General features: G+C 38.5%; 1 protein-coding gene across 1 annotated transcript in view; it reads right to left on the minus strand.

Moving 5' to 3' along the window:
- Positions 1-17,881, minus strand: part of atxn7 (ataxin 7) — a 46,259-nt gene that overhangs the window by 23,054 nt on the left and 5,324 nt on the right. The window contains exons 2-4 of the mRNA XM_079845238.1: positions 17,091-17,187; positions 10,822-11,043; positions 10,593-10,661 (exon numbers count right to left, since the gene is read on the minus strand). Of these exons, the coding sequence (XP_079701364.1) occupies positions 10,593-10,661; positions 10,822-11,035 (283 nt within the window). The 5' untranslated portion in view covers positions 11,036-11,043; positions 17,091-17,187. The remainder of the gene's footprint in view (positions 1-10,592; positions 10,662-10,821; positions 11,044-17,090; positions 17,188-17,881) is intronic.

Genomic DNA, 17,881 nt, shown 5'->3' on the forward strand with positions numbered 1-17,881 from the left:
TTGGAACCACATGTGGTGAGTAAAACTGCTTCAAATGTCTGTGTGTTGTTGGCTATCGGCGCGTAAGCACAGCAAGTAAACAACACGATCACATATAGTTAATTTATCTATGGAGTATGCGATGTATAGTGTGTGTGTTTACATTTGTTTAGCAGGCCACTGTAGGTGCCTGTTTGTTTATTGTAAAACCACTCTAAACAACACCTTTAAAGAAAAGAAAAAATACGACGACAAAAAGTAGAAATTAGTCATTTACAAAAGCCGCAAAGCAAATATATACAGTTACATTAAATACCACATAGAGACGTCCTGCTGTAGTCGTTGTTGCTGCTGCTCATGTTCAATTTCAGCATCGTGATTTGATTCTGGATCATAAATGTATGGCTGAATCTGATTGTTAGCCATGGTTTGTTTTGGATAGCGTTTTTTTCCTCACTGTAAAGGATGTCACAGCTTTCAGACGCTCTCAACGCAATAGCTGCGAGGTTCGTCATTCTTTAGCTCCGCCCACACCGCACGCCTCCAGCCGCTCGTTTTATTCCGGTAAGACTCAGTACAGCCTATCTTTCTTTTATAAATATAATAAAACTAAAGACTTTTTGGAGATATGAAGGATGCAATACTACTCTATAGGTACTCAAGATTGACTGGAACTGAGTTTCACCCCCCTTTAAAGTGAGTGTTAGTAATAACGCACGTACACTCGGCTTATTACACACAGAGGGACGCGCAGCAGCACACATACATTTTTAAATATTAAAAATAAAAGGATTCTTCTCTGAAGAAGCGTTCAGTCTTTCCGCTCGCAAATTCTGCCATGTAAATAGCGAATCCGCCATGGTGCAATCGCAACTGGCTTTTAAAAAGAATGGGAGATGAGACTCTGATTGGTTTATTGCACGTTATGCCCAAAGCACACCCATGACTCATTAAGAGACTAGGTACAACCCTTGTGACAGTGCCTGCCTTGTATTGTAGGTCTATTATAGCTGTGCCTAAGTAACTGAACCAGTTTGTTCATGTTTAATGGAAATGACTATATAACTCATTAAAAACAGTTCTTTGTTTTTAATCTCTAAATACATTGCGTGAGTCCAACTGAATTGTGTTCATTTCCAAACAAAACAATTCAAAAGGAGAAGTGTGATCTGATGACAAAAGGTCAAGGTCCCTGCCTAATAGATGGCTGTGCTGACTGGCCAAATTATAGCCAATCATGTGTCTTATGCATGGTGATCCATTTGAAAAGCAAGTGAATACAATTTTTGTTTCAGTTTCGATTTTGGCTTCCAACGATTATGATAACGTGATAATCAAGATAAAATTATAATTGTGCAGCATACCGTTCCATTCCTTTAAAGAGGTGTGCTTTCGCCTCTCCTTAAAAGCCTCTCCTTTATTTTAAAAAGTGTTAAAAGTGCATTAAACGCAAAGTACATCTCAAAATTGGGAAGATTCAGATCATGGATTGTAACCGTTTGTTACAAGATTGTGATAAACTTTTGGGAAGATCATCCACCCTTACAGACCCCAAACTTCTGAACAGTATATACACACACTCCAGATCATTAAAACTAGTGCTGTAAATTTGACTCATTAATTTAGCATAATTGATCATATTAAAAACATTTAACTTAATTTGACATAGCCTTTAAAATATATATATATATATATATTTTTTTTAATGACATTTAAGATACAACAACAGCCGAAGTCTGTCTGTCTGATGCATGTGTACATAGACCTTATATATTTTTGTATGATTTAAGGTTTTCCTCTTATATTTTATACATTTTGGGAGGGATTTTTCTCAGCAGATGTTGATGTTGATGCAAAGCCTGAGTCATCTTAGTGGGCAAGGTATAAATTGTCAGTAAGTACTACTACACTAGGCACCATCTCCATATGTTACGCACATTCAAAGTCTACAAATGCACATGGGTAGTGACTCATACGGCCTCTGGCCTTTTTTCAGAGTAGCTTCAAAGGTTACGTATGCTATATGTTAAACTACAGCTTTGATGGCTTCCTACAGAGAGAAACATCAGCGTCCTTTAAAAAGTCCAAATGAGCTTTCCGGCGCAACAACAAAATAAAACCTGAGCCGTAGCGCTCCTCCGGATATCAATCCCAACATTAGACAACAACATGCTTATGACAGCATATCAGAGATGCAGACAGGATACGCTCGCTCATTCGGAGCCGGGTTGACTTGACATGAAAACCACAGATATTCTATAGTCTTCTAATCGTGTGTCTCAGGTCTAAAAGGAAGTGGAGGACAGACAAAATGTGCTGAAAGAGAGAGAACAGAGATGCAGACGGAAGCGATGGATATGAAAATGGAGGGAGAAAAGAGGGAGAGAAAAAGAGATTGTGACAAAGCGAGAGAGACACAGAGATAGCGATAAGGTGAGAGGGAGAGACAAGAAGAGAGAGAGACTGTGAGCGGATAATTTGACCATCCCCTTCATTGTCATTGATAAACGATCTAGGTAGAGGAGCTCTTAGAAGCCCCGTGCACGAACACACTCGCAGGTTTAACTCCACGCCTGATGTGTCTGCCTCTCCTCCCCTCTCACTTTTCCTCATCTGATGAAGAGCTGCAAGATCCTCTCACCACACATTCAGTCACCTTTCACTGAACATCGTACAGCAGCAGTGCAAGTGTGAAATGGAGTGTTTCACAGTGTTTATGTGTGTGTTTGTGGGAACAACAGCTTCTGGGGGTATCTCAGATCCTACTGGTTCAGGTGTTTTTTGGTTTGGTAATCACTCTAGTTCCTAATGGAAATGAGGGCTAATAATCTTAAATACCCCTTTCCAAAACTGGCTCCCCATTGGCCTGTTAAAGCTGCTGGCCTCAAAGCATGAAACACTATCATCAGTGGTCTGGCAGCGAGACCACATAGACTTTAAACCAGACTGAAACAAAAGCCACTTTTCATGTCCCTCTGAAATCTAAAAACATAATTTACAAATCAACTACAGTTCAAAATTCAAATGTTTAGGGTCAGTATTTTAAAAAATAAATTAATACTGAATTAATTTTAAGCAAGAGTGCAACAAATTGAACAATGACAGTGAAGACATTTTATAATGTTACAAAATAATAATTAAATTCTGTTCTTTTGAGCTTCTATTCATCACAGAATCTAGACATTTAAGATTCTGTGATTAATAGAGGTTCAAAAGAACAGCATATATATACATATACTATATCTATACACTCTCTCAGGTTTCCACAAAATAATACATTTAAATTCTAAAACATTATTGCACACCAAATCAGCATATTACAATGATTTCTGAAGGATCATGTGACACTGAAGACTGGAGTAATGAAGCTCATCAAAGGAATAAATTAAATGTAAAAAAATTACAATAGATTAACAGTTGTTAAATTGTAATAATATTTCACAAGATTGGTGATTTTACTGATTTTCTAAATAAATCAATGCAGCCTTGGTGAGCATTAGAGACCCATTTCAAAAAAAAAAATGTTTAAATCTTACCAACCCCAAAACTTTGGAACGGTAGTGAACATGCATAAATGGAATTTTCAAATATAATCAAAATAACCGTTACATAGGCCTATACGTTTATGTGAGCTCGAAGACAGTGAATTAAATTTCTATCTTTGTTACAATACATTTTCAAAATACATGCAAGACTTAAAAGCAGTGATGCACATAGTTTGTTTATCATCATTACTGAGGTTAGCAACATAGTAACATGTTTGGTTATGTCACCCTTCATCTCTCAAGTGAGGTCGCAAATGGATAATAAAGAGCCCAATCAAATTTCTGGCCTCCATTGCCTTTGGACTAGAGCTGCAACTAACGATTATTTTTTCTGTCGACAAATCTAACGATTATTTTTTCGATTAGCCGACTAATCTAACAATTATTTTTCCGGATTAATCTGATGATTCTTTTTTTACTGATTATTGTATTTCAAAGAGGGTAGTGAATTTGTATATTATTTTAACATGAAATCAATGAATGATGACAATATTAATTGTATTTCAGAAAGGGTAGTGTACTCAAGCCATTTTATAATGAAATATATGAACACAAGAAGCTTTTTAAACATTATGTACAATGATACTATTCATCATAAAATGTATACAGAGTAGGCCTAATAAGGAAAAGTTGTTTACTAAAATAGTTGAGTATGATTTACTTATTGATTTGTGTCAATAGTAAACGAAAATGCGCTTGTATTTATCTGCAAAAGGTTCACATACAGGAGCTTTCAGCATATTTTTAATGTATAACTAGTCATCTATTTTGAAGATATACATGTGCATAAACAACGACTAAAGCTGCCAGAAGTTTTTGCCCAAACTTCAAAGCCACATTTAAATGATTAAAGCTAAAGGCATATCTTAACTTTAATGTTACTTTAATCATGTAAACTACCTATATACAGCATGTTATTATGTGTTTAGGACAGAGGGGAACCCGGTCGCATTTGAAGCAGATATATGCTGCCCATAATAAATAAAAGCAGGAGACGTACTGTGGTCGGAGAAGAACACCGGAAAATGTGACCGAATGGACAATATTCGTCTGTATTTGCAATACACGCGCCACGGTTCAGCTGCGCGAGACGAACACTGGCAGTGTGAAAGCCCAATGGGCGCGCGCGGCTCCCGCTCTCCACGCGCACAGCTTCTGCTCGGCCACCGTGTGCAGTGTGAAACCGGCGTTACAGAGTGAACAAAGCACAGTTTTATTCGGCTTCTGTTTAAAGTACTCCCACACTTTTGAATGTCGCGGTCTGGCTTTATATGATAAATGACAATTTTCACTATGCCCGGGAGCAGAAGCCGCCATTATTCTAGATCTTCTGTTCTATTCTAGAACGTAAATAATGTGACGTTGACGCATTTCACGCATGTCGACGTATTTTCGTAGTCACGCGTCGTTGCAGCCCTACTTTGGACCAGATGATCAAACACTTTCAACCAAGTAGGTTGGCATTTTACTAATCTCAGGGCAGTTCTGCAGTTTGTAAGAGTTGTCCAGAACAGGAATAAGGAACGCTGGTTACATTAGTGCTTTTAATAATATATTTGAACCCGGTTTCACTGAAAGGGCTTAGTTCTTAGTTATTCACACTTGTGGTTCGGTTCGCTTGGTTAATTTGGTCTACTCTAGAAAGCCGCATCTCTCAGACAGCATGTGATCCTGAATTCAGTTTCTTCTTTTTAGCAGCGAATTGTGCTTGAATGGTCAAATACACACAGATTTTTTTCAAAATATCTGTCTTCGCGAGTATTCACATCAACATAATTGGTTATGTCTTAAGTGAATGTAAACATTTACGGGGGGGGGGGGGGGGGGGGGGTGCATTGTGTCTCAACATATTAAACTTGCTGCTATCTGTGTCATTAATGTTAATCAAACACTCACTGCTCTTGACTGAATAACTTCCGTAGCTTTAATAATCATTTATTTGTAATTAAATACACTAAAGACTAGGCAGCCAGTCATTATTTTTACATATGATTATTGAATTGCTGTACTTACTTGAATGCTTCTGTTAAATATACTTAATTTTATATGTTTACTGTTTATTTTTGCATTTTAGTTCATATTTTTTAAAAGCAATGGTAAAATAGCACAAATGACTATATTGTGATTATTAATACAGTAATTATTACTAATAAAAGAATTGGAGGAAAGGATGCATCGTGATGCCTCGAAAATAGTTTTATAATCAAATCATTACCCTCTGAATCATAAATCAATCGAGTCATGAGGATTCACACCTCTATTTGGAGCATCAATAGAGTAAATGATAAGTGATGCATGAACAGTCTATTTAATCATTATGTGAATGTGAATTTAAGCTATTTTCTTTTTTTTTCCCCTTGGACCATCCTGCGGGCCAGTTTCTGACTATACAATAACACATGGTGCTCTTAAGGTAAGGCACAGAAGCAATAATTTCAACATCTACAGCACAATACTGCTTTCAATACATCCAATAACACATAAATATTTCAGGCGTAGACGAAGCTGAAATTGAAACTACAACCTTCATAAAGATGTGCTCAAGACTTTGGCTTTACTCTGACCTGAGAAAAGTTGTGCTTAAAATAAATCAGAATTTGGATAGAAAACACTAATTAAAGCCTAACATAAAACCAGCAATTTCGATTTCAGTCCATACAGACAAAAGGTGTTGTTTTTGTGCGGCGACTTTGAGTCTTGCAAGACGTAACCAATTTACTCTAAACTGTGCAATGGAGTAGCAGTGCACATGATGGCTCTATTGTTTGTCAATGAAAATGCCCTGTTAGATAAGTGTCCTGACAGGTACAGTATCTCACGCTTCTTATACTGACAGAAAAAGAGAGAGAAAAAGGCCTGGTGGTGACATGTTTATTAACTTCATGGCAACTTAGGACAAAGCAAAGATCTACTAGAATGATCTAAATTAGGGCCGGGACTTTAACGCGTTAATTAAGATTAATTAATTACGGGACTTTAACGCGTTAATTAAGATTAATTACGCAAAAAATAAATAACAATTTTAACCACACTTATTTTTGCACCGCGGAACGTTTTTCAATGAATGAGTTTCGACGGGCCGATTATACTGGAGCACCAACTAGCGTTCTTGACTTCTGACAACAACAAACCACAGTGAACATGAACGAAGAAGCTGACGAGACCGCTTTGCTTGGCCCCGTGGATGGGAAATTTTGTTTTAAAAAACGAAAGGATGGAAGCATCAACAAGAGCATGGTTGTGTGCAAGCTATGCAACAAGGAATTTGCGTATCACCGCAGCACATCGAGCCTCAAATATCACCTCAACGCAAAACACAGGAGTTAGCGTGGACGTTAGACTCCGAGTAAAGTTACAAGGACCTAAATATGCTATTGCTACACTTAATGGCAAACATTGCACTGATCTGCTGGACTGAAATAAATAAACAATATTTCGTTGATTAAGCTTATGCATTCAGTCATTATTCAATGGTATACTAAAAATCCATGTGAAAAAAATAACTTCTCACTGTTCTCAGGTCAAATATTTATATGCAATTAAAATGTGATTAATTTCGATTAATTAATTACAAAGCCTCTAATTAATTAGATTAATTTTTTTAATCGAGTCCCGGCCCTAATCTAAATCAAAGTGACAGCCAGCAATTACAAGGTGTCATCTGCTTTGTAAGGATCAATAATATGCTAGTTATACATATTTAAATTACAAAGGGAGGATTTTAAAAAATATTATCGACAACTACCTTGACCATTAGACATGTAAATGATACCGCTGAGTCACTTATATTTATTTAAATCTAAGGGATAATAATACATAGTCCGCCAGCCATTATTACAAAATAAACAGGGTGATCAGGACCTCAATGTGGAGCAGCTAGTTGTAGTAAACAAATCATTAATAAATTAAATGATTATTTCTCTAGATTATTTTATTATACAAGACAAAAAGACTGCAGAGTGTCCATGAACACTGAAGACAATCTCCGAATGGTGTCCTGAACAACCTGTTTGTGTTTATGTAGTCCCATGCACTGTAAAATCGAAGTAATATTTGAGTAAATTGAACTCATTTAGTTAAATTTACTCAAATATTACTTCAAGTTCAATGTACTTAATAGAAAAAAGATATGTGAATTAAATTATTGATTATATTAAACTGAATCAATGAGTTACAGCTGATTTGTTTACGACTGTTAAAGGAGAGCAAATTTCAATGGAAAAATTGTAATTAAGAGTTATGCTATGGGATTTTGGAGAGGGAGAGATCTGTTAGTCTGCTATCATTGTGCTGAAAAGTAGAGTCTGTGATCAAATTGAGGATGGGCCAAATCACATTTAGCCTCATTTATAAAACGGACATACGTACAGATGTGAACTTAAGAGTGTATGTACGCTAAAATTAGGGGTGGGGGAAAATTTGATTCTTAGATGCATCGCGATGCGGACGTGGACGATTCTGAATTGATTCACAAATGTCAAAAAATCTATTTTCTAAATGTTGATAACGTAATGTTGACGGAACGCAAAAGGCGCAACTCTGAAGCGCGGGAAGTGCAGCGCCCGGACCGTCTGTGGCATGCACATAACAGAGACACATGATGGCTAAGCGAGAAATCCAACCGGCACCCTCTGCATTAAAAGCTAGCGTATGGAAGCACGTTGGCTTCTATGAAGTTAAAGGGGAAAATGACCTGGACAAGAGCCACACTATATGCAAGTTGTGTCAAACTAAACTAAAATATTTTCGAAACATGACAAACCATATTACACGTTTGCACCGCTCGGTTGTATCAGTAGTTGCTGCCAACCAGTCGTGGCCTAATGGTTAGAGAGTCGGACTTGTAACCTGAAGGTTGCGGGTTCGAGTCTCAGGTCGGGCAGGAATTGTCTGTGGGGGGAGTGAATAACCAGAGCCCTCCTCCACCCTCAATACCACGACTGAGGTGAGACCCTTGAGCAAGGCACCGAACCCCCAACTGCTCCCTGGGCACCGCAGCAATATGGCTGTCCCACGGCTCCGGGTGTGTGTTCACGGGGATGGGTTAAATGCAGAGCACAAATTCCAAGTATGGGTCACCATACTTGGCCACACGTCACTTGACTTTCACTTTCACTCACTTTCAACCAGAGGACATCTATCACACATTTTATGGTCAAGGATTTGCGTCCGTATTCTCTGCAGATGTTAATTTAGTGTTTAGATGTTAATTTCATAAAAGCTGTTTTTGATTGTGGTATACAGCAAAACATTTGTCTGTGCTCAGGATTTAGTCATATGTCATAAGTTTTAGACTATTATTTATTTGTGTATAAGAGCAGCTGTATGTTACTAGTTATTCGGAATACGATGAATTCTATACTTTTGTATAAAAGCTGTGATTTTGGTACAGCAAAATATTTATTTAATTTTTTTGCCTGAAGGATTATATTGCTCGTTGCACATAACAGGAGGGTGTTGGTTAATACTTTATGTTAGTGATTCAGAAAATGCTGAAGTCTTTACTACAAGTATGCTGCTACAGACACTTTTCCTGTTGATTCTTTGCAATGTTGGGACATATTCTGGCAAATGTAACCTTCCTGACCTGTTGACTTGTAAAATCACTTCCATTTGTTTTATTAATAAAAGATATTGGAAGTAAATTCATTATGGGTCATTACAAATACATTGCTTTAAAAGCACCAAGTGAGAAAAAAAAAAAATGTGTATAGAAAAAAAAAGATAAATCGATAATCGTTTTATCGTCGCATCGCAGCCCTCTGATTCGTAATCGCCCCTAGCTAAAATCCATGCCAACGTTCATATTTATAAAAACGGGTCTTTGACGTGGAAAAGCGCTTAGCGCTACGTCAGAGTCTAAGCAGACGTACACACTTTTTCTTGTGGCAGAGAGTCAGAGTACTGCATATATTTGGAAATCAATTCTTGCTGCTCGCCATTCTCAAGTAAAGTATTTGGACATTGACTGGTGATCTTTTATATGTTGATGACATTAATTAGGGGGCTTTTACAAGGTGGAGATCTGAAACCATTCAGCTGCACACAATTTCAAGATTTGCGATTTATAGATTTCACATCTGGAAGAGAGACGAACGCACATTTTTGTGCTTTTGTTCGTTCCCTGAATCACACGTACGCACATTGAAGAAATGATCGTAGGACAGTTTCTATGCAACATTTTATAAATAAGGCCCATTAGGACTATATATTGCTTTATTTAAAAAGTAATATCTGTGCTCACTCCAGCACAGCGATAGTCAATTACAATAGTACATGCAGTTAACAGTAAGAGTTTGAGTAAAATTAAAGGTTGTGATTGTATTGGTTTTAAGCAATTTAATACATTTTTATTACATAAAGTATTTAAGTGGATTGATTGTTTAATTTAAGAAATAATCTCTTTTTGTGGATTTAATAAATATTAGTTTTTAAACGTAACTTATTGGGTTTCACAGTGCACTTATCAGATAAATAATGGGCATGAAATATTGAAATTGTATTTAAATGACTTTAGTAGTGTACTTTTAGAGGATGCAGTGACAATTACTTTCAAGATGAACTGTCACTTATACAGAGAAATATTTGACAACTCAAAATCCAAATATTACGTAGAGATGTGTAATAAATAAGTCTAATTCTGTCTAATTCTTTATAACTGACATTTAAATACTTGTGTGACTCGAGTAAACTTATTCAAATATACTACGCTTGCAGGTTTCTATTCAACGGTTATAATGGTGTCTGAACACATTTAAAACACTTCAAGTATGACAATTACATGTATATATAGCATGTATTCTACTTTTATTTATTTATTTTTTGAACTCCAACTCACAAGTGCTAACATGCAACCCAGACATAGTGTTCCTATAGAACAGTCTATGTCAACAAGCACATATAAAAGCTCGTTTCTAACGCTTTTGACTAGCATAAGAGCATAGTTTTCAGGGACAGTTCTGTCAAAAGTCAGCCGCACTTGTTTCACAGTGAGCCGGTGCGTGAAAAGTGTGGACACACCACCAAAACAAAAACACACCTTTGACCAGAGAAAGCAACACTACTCACCGTCTCTGCAGAGTCTCATGGCTTCGCGATTTTTCCCGCACTCTTTCAAACTTTCTTCCAATTCTGTACCTGAGGAAGCGATTTGGGTCGTGTTACATAAATAGTTACACTTGCTGGCTTGTTGTCGCGTTTCTTAATATTTCAAAACTGCACGCAATCGGGCAAACGCTCGCGATCTGACGCGGCTGCCCGCTGAAACGCAATGGCCGACGGCGGCCGATCAACTCACCGTCGCTCCCGTAGAGTTTCACAGCATCGACCCAGCTGCTCCAAGGCTGTCCCAGCATTATTTCAGGACTAGGCAGGGATCTGCGCTCCGCAACAGTCGCCATTGCTGTGGAGGCTTCTCCCCGCTGGAACTGTGGCTGCTGCTTCAGCTGCCTGGCCGCTCTGCGCTGCTGCTGCTGCTCCCCCCTGACGTCATCATCGGCCCTTTCCGACATTCTTTCCGCTACAATGTAACAACACAGCAGTGAGCGCTTAAGGTGGCCGAGAGGATTCCTTCAATGAATGACATTGAGCCGAACGCGCGATTCATTCACTATTTTTTTGTCTATTCCCCCTCCACCCCCCTCCCCTGCGTGCTGCACGAGACGGCGTGTCTCGAAACGCACGTTAGGAGCAGATTACAGAGATAAAAGTTTGTAAGGGCGACCTCAAAACTTCCTTTAACTGACGAGTATGCGCGAAATACTGTGGAAATCTGGGTTTCACCTGAATCTTTACCTTATTATATTGTCACACACATATTAAAACATATATCTTAATATGTTGTATTATTATTTAAAAAGTGACTCAACCGGTTTGGGAATTCCCCATTCTCTTCATATTTCAAAATTTTTGACCAAAACGTAGGCCTACTTTCGATTTTGAAGGGTTTAAAATGTTTTAGGTAGCTTATTTCATACAGAGTTATCAAATATAAATAAAAGTGTATAATGTCTTGCTTTCATGTGAACAATTCTGTGTAAAGTCACACGACTAGAACTGTTCAAGTTTGGGTTGTCCCTCTGAAAGGAAGCATGCAAAACAGTTCATACAGATACAAATACCATATCTGATACATATTTATATGTTTATATTTAAATTGTCTATTTTATTGTATCATTAAGATTACTTTATCATATAATCTTCATCACAATATATGTAAACATGGTCATGAAACTCAGAGCCCCGTTTTATTTATTTCGTTATAAATTGTTACATTAATAAAGCATAAAAGTCAAACGAATGTGCTTTTATTCATGGATTACCCTTCCATTTTGCCCACAATTGCTTGATAGTAAAATAAAATATTAAATAATTATTGTTTGCAATTTTCTGCTGGGTCTTACTGAGGAACCTGAGAACTATTTGACTCTGTAGTTTCTCGGCGGTTGCAATTGTGACTAGAAATTTTACATAATTTTAAAAAATGCATCCAGTTTGTTACATTGGGCAATCCAATTATGTGCAAAACATGTTCAATAAAAAAAAAAATTGGGGATTTAAGAGGATAAAACAACAATGCATATGGCATACAATGGAGAGCGGTCTAACATGGCAGGTTGGTAGGCCATTTTAAGACAGCCAGAGATTAATCACTTGATGCGCTGAGCATGGTTTTCTCACACAGGTATTAAGCATATCTAGATATGACTTTTTCAACACAGTCATTTATACAAAGAACAGTTTGACTCAGTTGCATGAACCTGCATTGCTGCAGTTCTTTACCAAACTTTCACAAACACTATCTGGTTGATAATTCAAGTTAGAGGTATAGTTAAAGACGGTTATAAAGTATATAAAGTAAAAACAAACCCTCCACACTTTTGCGTGCTCTAAAATTAATGTATTCTGATCAGCCACATGTTATGAATCACATTTTGGAGCACAGGCATTGGCAAATCATTTCTAGGCTATACTTAGCCATTTGTCCACTTGTAAGAATGTGTCTCATAAAATCAAATATGTCTGGACCAATTCATCTAGAATAAGAACAGAAGCAAACATGTCTCAAAGCCGGGCTCAGACTACAGGAGTTTTTAAATCTTAAACGATTGTGAAATCTGGTTGCATCACGCACATAAGGAGAATCTTCACAGATTTTGTTCTTTCAAATCTCAAACCTGCAAACACTACAAGATATTCTTAAGACCATCATGCCAGATTTACCACCTCACGTGATCTCAAAGGGAAGCGGATGTAAACAAAAATGTGTCAAAGGTTGTCGTGGCAGCTTGCCGTATCAATACTTATTCTTTGTAGCGAGAGAGAAAAAAAAAAAAAAACTTAAACGAGCATGGATGAGAAAAAGTTTGGGGAGACGAGGTCAGTCTGTTCTTCAGCGAGAACTGGAGGTGCGATTTTAACTGCCAATTTTGGAAGTACTGATGTAATCATCAGCCGCATTTCCACCACAGGAACTTTCCCCAGGAACTAGGGACTTTGGGGTGGTACTCTGTGTGTTTCGAACCGCAGGGTCCAGGGTCTAAATGAAGTTACGGGTTAAAATTTCCCCCTCAGAAAGTCCCTGATCACGCGGTAGTATTTTTTTCAAAGTTAGGAAACTTTCGGGGGTGGGACTTGGGCGCGGAACATGCTGATTGGTTGAGTTCATGCAGCATTTTATTTCAACCCCCGTTTTTAAAAGTCTGTTGCAGTGCGTGCAGTAAGAGTTGTTTACTATTCGAATCAACAATGGAGTTTGAAATAATACGACAGATGGGCAGAGGACGAGTTTCAGGCTTTATTAAGCTTATATGATATCTGGCAGGAACTGGAAAGTCGCGTGTAGTCCTACGTCACCGGACTAATTTGCCTACTCTTCATTGTACTTTAGACCGTGATGGAAACGCAGACAGCAACAGGTCTGGGGGAAAAGTTCCTGGGACAAATGGTTGCTGGTAATTTCGGTAGAAATGCGGCTACAGTCATAATCCCGATTTAAAGTGCCCCTATTATGCAGTTTTAAAGGTTCCTAATTCAATTTTGGAGGTCTCCAACAACAGGTTTACGTGCATCAAAGGTCATAAAACACTTTAATTTTGTTATAATATATATTGTACATCACCACATTCTCAAACCACTTGGATGAATCAGTCTCTCTAAATCCCTCCTTTCCGTGAGCCTGCTCTACTCTGATTGGCCTGGTGGCCCAGTATGTTACATTTGGTCTACCGCTTACAGCGCTTGTTGGAAGCTCAACGCCCATCCCCATAACTGAATTTCAGCTGAGGCTTCCTCAGTCCTCAGCGATTGCACACGATGACGTCGATTTAACCATATCAATCCGAGCGTGAGTCCGATGATTAAACATTGGAAGAACTAGTTATTCAACCCGAACCTCCAACGTAAAGGCCTGTTCACACCGGGACGATTTTCGCACGCGTTTATCGCCGACGTTTAACACCTCGGGACTAAACAATGGGCGCCAATGTGAGTGTTCACACCGACGCGCAAAACGCCAGGCGTAAAAGCGTCATTTAAAAAAAAAACGCCTCGGGTTCGTTTTTTTATTTTGACGCGGCGCGTAAAAAACTGTCCGACCAATGAGATCGGCGCTTTTGTTCACGTGCCTGGAGCTGCTGACGTGACAGTAAAACACGACTTGGTGGCGCTCAAGCACAAAACGGTCTTGCCGAGCACACATTGATACGAAGAAGAAGTAGTAAGTAGACAAAGAAGAAGATGAACTGCTAATGCTGCTTGCCAGTTAGCAAAAAGTGTGTGAATGGTTTTGTCCAAATACATAATATGTCTATGGTTTTGGCAAGCACGTAAATACTGTCTCTCTTCTCCTTCTGTGTGACAAGCGAGTGTCAGAGGCTTAAAGTGCCGCAGCACCATCTTGTGTACCGGGAGCGCATCGACTGAATGTGCACGTTCACTCGGTGCAGCGCCCGTGAAAATCGCTTGGGTGTGAACACTCAAGACGCGCCGAAAAACGGCACGAAAAACGCTGGCGATAAGCGCGCGCGATATTCGTCCCGGTGTGTACAGGCCTTAAGGATGACTTGAGCAGGACGTTTCTCTGTAATATGCTACTCATTTTGAAGTACATTATGAGATGTTCCAGCTGTATTTCCTCACCATCAGCATTAACAAGTGTATGTCCATCAACAAATCCATGTGTATATTTCTAATTTATTGCAATGCACATGCGAGAACTGTATCAATAATGGCACATATGTTAGCCCAGCACTAACGTGGATGACTGATGTAACATTAAAGTTTGCAAAACAAATCTGGCTCCATCCTTTATCTTTACTAAAAGTAGTAAGAATGATAGACAATCTGCATAAATACACAGTTTAAGGTAATAGTGGCCCACAACTGATTTTCAAAACCATTTCAGTCAGACAGTAATAACGTGAGTTAGCCGGTTAGCTGGAGACCTACACAATACAAAACACTAAATTACATATTTTGAACACCGGGTAGAAAATATATACATCAATAATTATTCATGCTTACAGGTTGTGATTCTGCGGAGCAAGCTGGTCCAAGTAAACTGGGTACTGACCCATCTTTCAAGAGCGTTTTAAGTGAATCCCGCGTTGAACTCCAAGATTTGAGAAGCAGTTGTAAAATGACGTGTTTGAGGGCTGGTCAAGTTCGCAGGCGGAAAACATAGACAGACAATGCAAATGTCTTTTCTAGGGATGTAGAACTGTAACGCAGTGGGATTTGAATTACAGACGACTCGTTTAAGCGGTTCAGATTATTTTGGGAGACAATAACTTTATTCAACATGCACTTTTGAACTTTGTAGACAAATTTAATGTTTACATTTACAAACTGCTAGGTTACACACTGCATGAAAGGGAATATTTGAAAAGCCATAATAGGGGCACTTTAAAATCCTAAATATCAAACATGTTTGATATTGTCTGGGCGGCCCCAAATTGTCAGGGAGCAGATCGGGAGGTTTAAAATTTGATCTGTAAACGCCCAAACATCAGAACCAACCGATGCACTGGACGCAATTTTTAGTCGAGAGGGGTAATTCGGGCATGCATCGGCCTGAAACTCCTGTAGTCTGAACCCGGATGCAGTCAAATTTATTCAGTAAAATCATTATAGTCATTACCTAAATGTATTCATTAAATATAAGTCATGTCTGTAAAGCCCCGTTTCCACCGAAATTACCCGGAACAATTTGTACCAGGAATTTTTTTTCCCCCAGACCTGCTACTGTCTGCATTTCCACTGCGGTCAAAAGTACCGTGAAAATTAGGTAAATTAGTCCAGGGACGTGGGACTGCATGGGACTGCGTGGGACTGCTGCTCCCAGTCACCGACGGACAGTAATCATTTTTGCGCGACACTGTCTGCAACAATAACAAGTATGGAGGAGATTCAAGCTGTGCTGCTTTTGCTAATTATGTGGTTTACTAAAGAGGTCATTAACAAAACGGCGGAAAAGAGACGAGCACTGATACTAAAGCGTATTCTGAAAGCTCGTAAAGCTAGATTTAAAATAAGACAACGTAGGTTATTACCAGCTATTACAGACATTGACCGTGCGATTGCTGAGACGAACGTGCTGAGACGAACGTCCGCCATCGGACAGAAAGAGCAAGACTGATATTCACGCAGAACGAACCTCGCAAAAGACATTTAAAAATGCCGGTTGAAATAAAATGCTGCGTGAGTTCAACCATTCAGCATGTTCAGCGCCCAAGTCCCACCCCCGAAAGCTCCTGAACTCTGAAAAAGTACTACCTCGCGAGCAGGGCCGTTCGGAGGTGGAAATATTTACCCGGAACTTCATTTAGACCCTGGTTCCTGCAGTCGAAACACACAGAGTACCACCTCAAAATTCCTAGTTCCTGGGGAAAGTTCCTGCGGTGGAAACGCGGCTTAAGATATGCAAGAGCTGGTTTATTTTGTAAATTTACTGCAAAAATCTTTTGATTAATAGTATTTACTCCGTTTCCCCTCCTTAAGTGTATTCAAACTTGTTTCCAATGTGAAAAATCACTTACTGTATTATAATATGATATCTATTAACAAATCACTACCATAGCCCATTAAAGAAATAGTAATGCCTGACCTAAAAGTGAGTTGTTGAAGCTAAATGACAAAATCTATCTAATATGCCCTTAGGTTTGATAAAATAAAAATAAATAAAAAACCTAGAGTGAAATTAGGGCTGGGCGATAAAACGATAACGATATGTATCGCGATAGACACGTAATCAATATCAAGAAAAAAAGCGTTCGATAAAACATTCGATCATTTTTTTTTTCATTGTGATTTTAGACATGTTTTCCATGGTTGTGTTGACATTTCTGCCTTTATAACTGAGGGGATTATAGTCAGAGGAAGGTTAAGTTTAAAATAAAAATGTTTAAATGTAATATATTTTTCTCCTGGTCCTCATTTTAAATAGGTCATAAAAATATAAATAATTATCGATATCAAATTATATTAAACACATATATCGTGATACAGCCATATCGCCCAGCCCTATGTGAAATTGTGTCCCTTATTTTATCTTTGATTACATCATACCTTGTCAAAAGTAAAAAATTGGAACAAAACTGGTCAAGTCAGTAGATCCTCATCAGCATTGGTGATTCCAGACCGCTACACAAGCTGGTGAGGGAATCTGCGGAAAGGAAACAGAGGAAGGGGCATGTTAGCAGCATTGTTTCAATACTCAGTGTGTACTAATCACAGTTTAGGGAGTAGTCATTTGTTTTTTGACTAAAGCCAGGTTCACACTGTATGATTTTGGCCACGATTTGGCCGTTTGAGACCTGGTCTCTAGGCCTGATCATTAGTTTGACATGATTAATGACCACTGGGATCAAATTTTACCTCCGACGAAATTCTGGCATTGTCAGAAGATTTGACGTACAGTCCTGTAAGTGTGGCTTCTCCTACAACAACCATAAAATCAAAAACCAACAGAAGTGCCGAACCTGATGACGCAATTAGTTGGCACATTTGTTCCACACACATCGTCTTCGTTTTTTCCAGTTTTCTTTTCGAGAGAAGCCATGAGAAGCCAAAATAAACGCTAGAGATTTTTTTTGTTCGTATTTTTATCCCGCATATAAATGCAGCTCACATGACCGAAAGGGTCACGGATTGATGATGTAAAACTCTGGACGAGTCTTCTTGCGCGAGTAAAGCTGAGTGCACACTGTGTGATTTATAATAGTCCTTTACGTTTGTTCCTTGTCAGACTGTACGAACATGATCCCCGCTGTAAGCCATGTCACACTGTAAGATCTCAGTTGACATTAATGTCAGACTGCACGATAGGTAAGGCGCGCTAAAAATGGACGCACACAAGA

This window comes from Gobio gobio, assembly GCF_949357685.1.
Source record: "Gobio gobio genome assembly, chromosome: 19".
In the NCBI taxonomy this organism is placed as follows: domain Eukaryota; kingdom Metazoa; phylum Chordata; class Actinopteri; order Cypriniformes; family Gobionidae; genus Gobio; species Gobio gobio.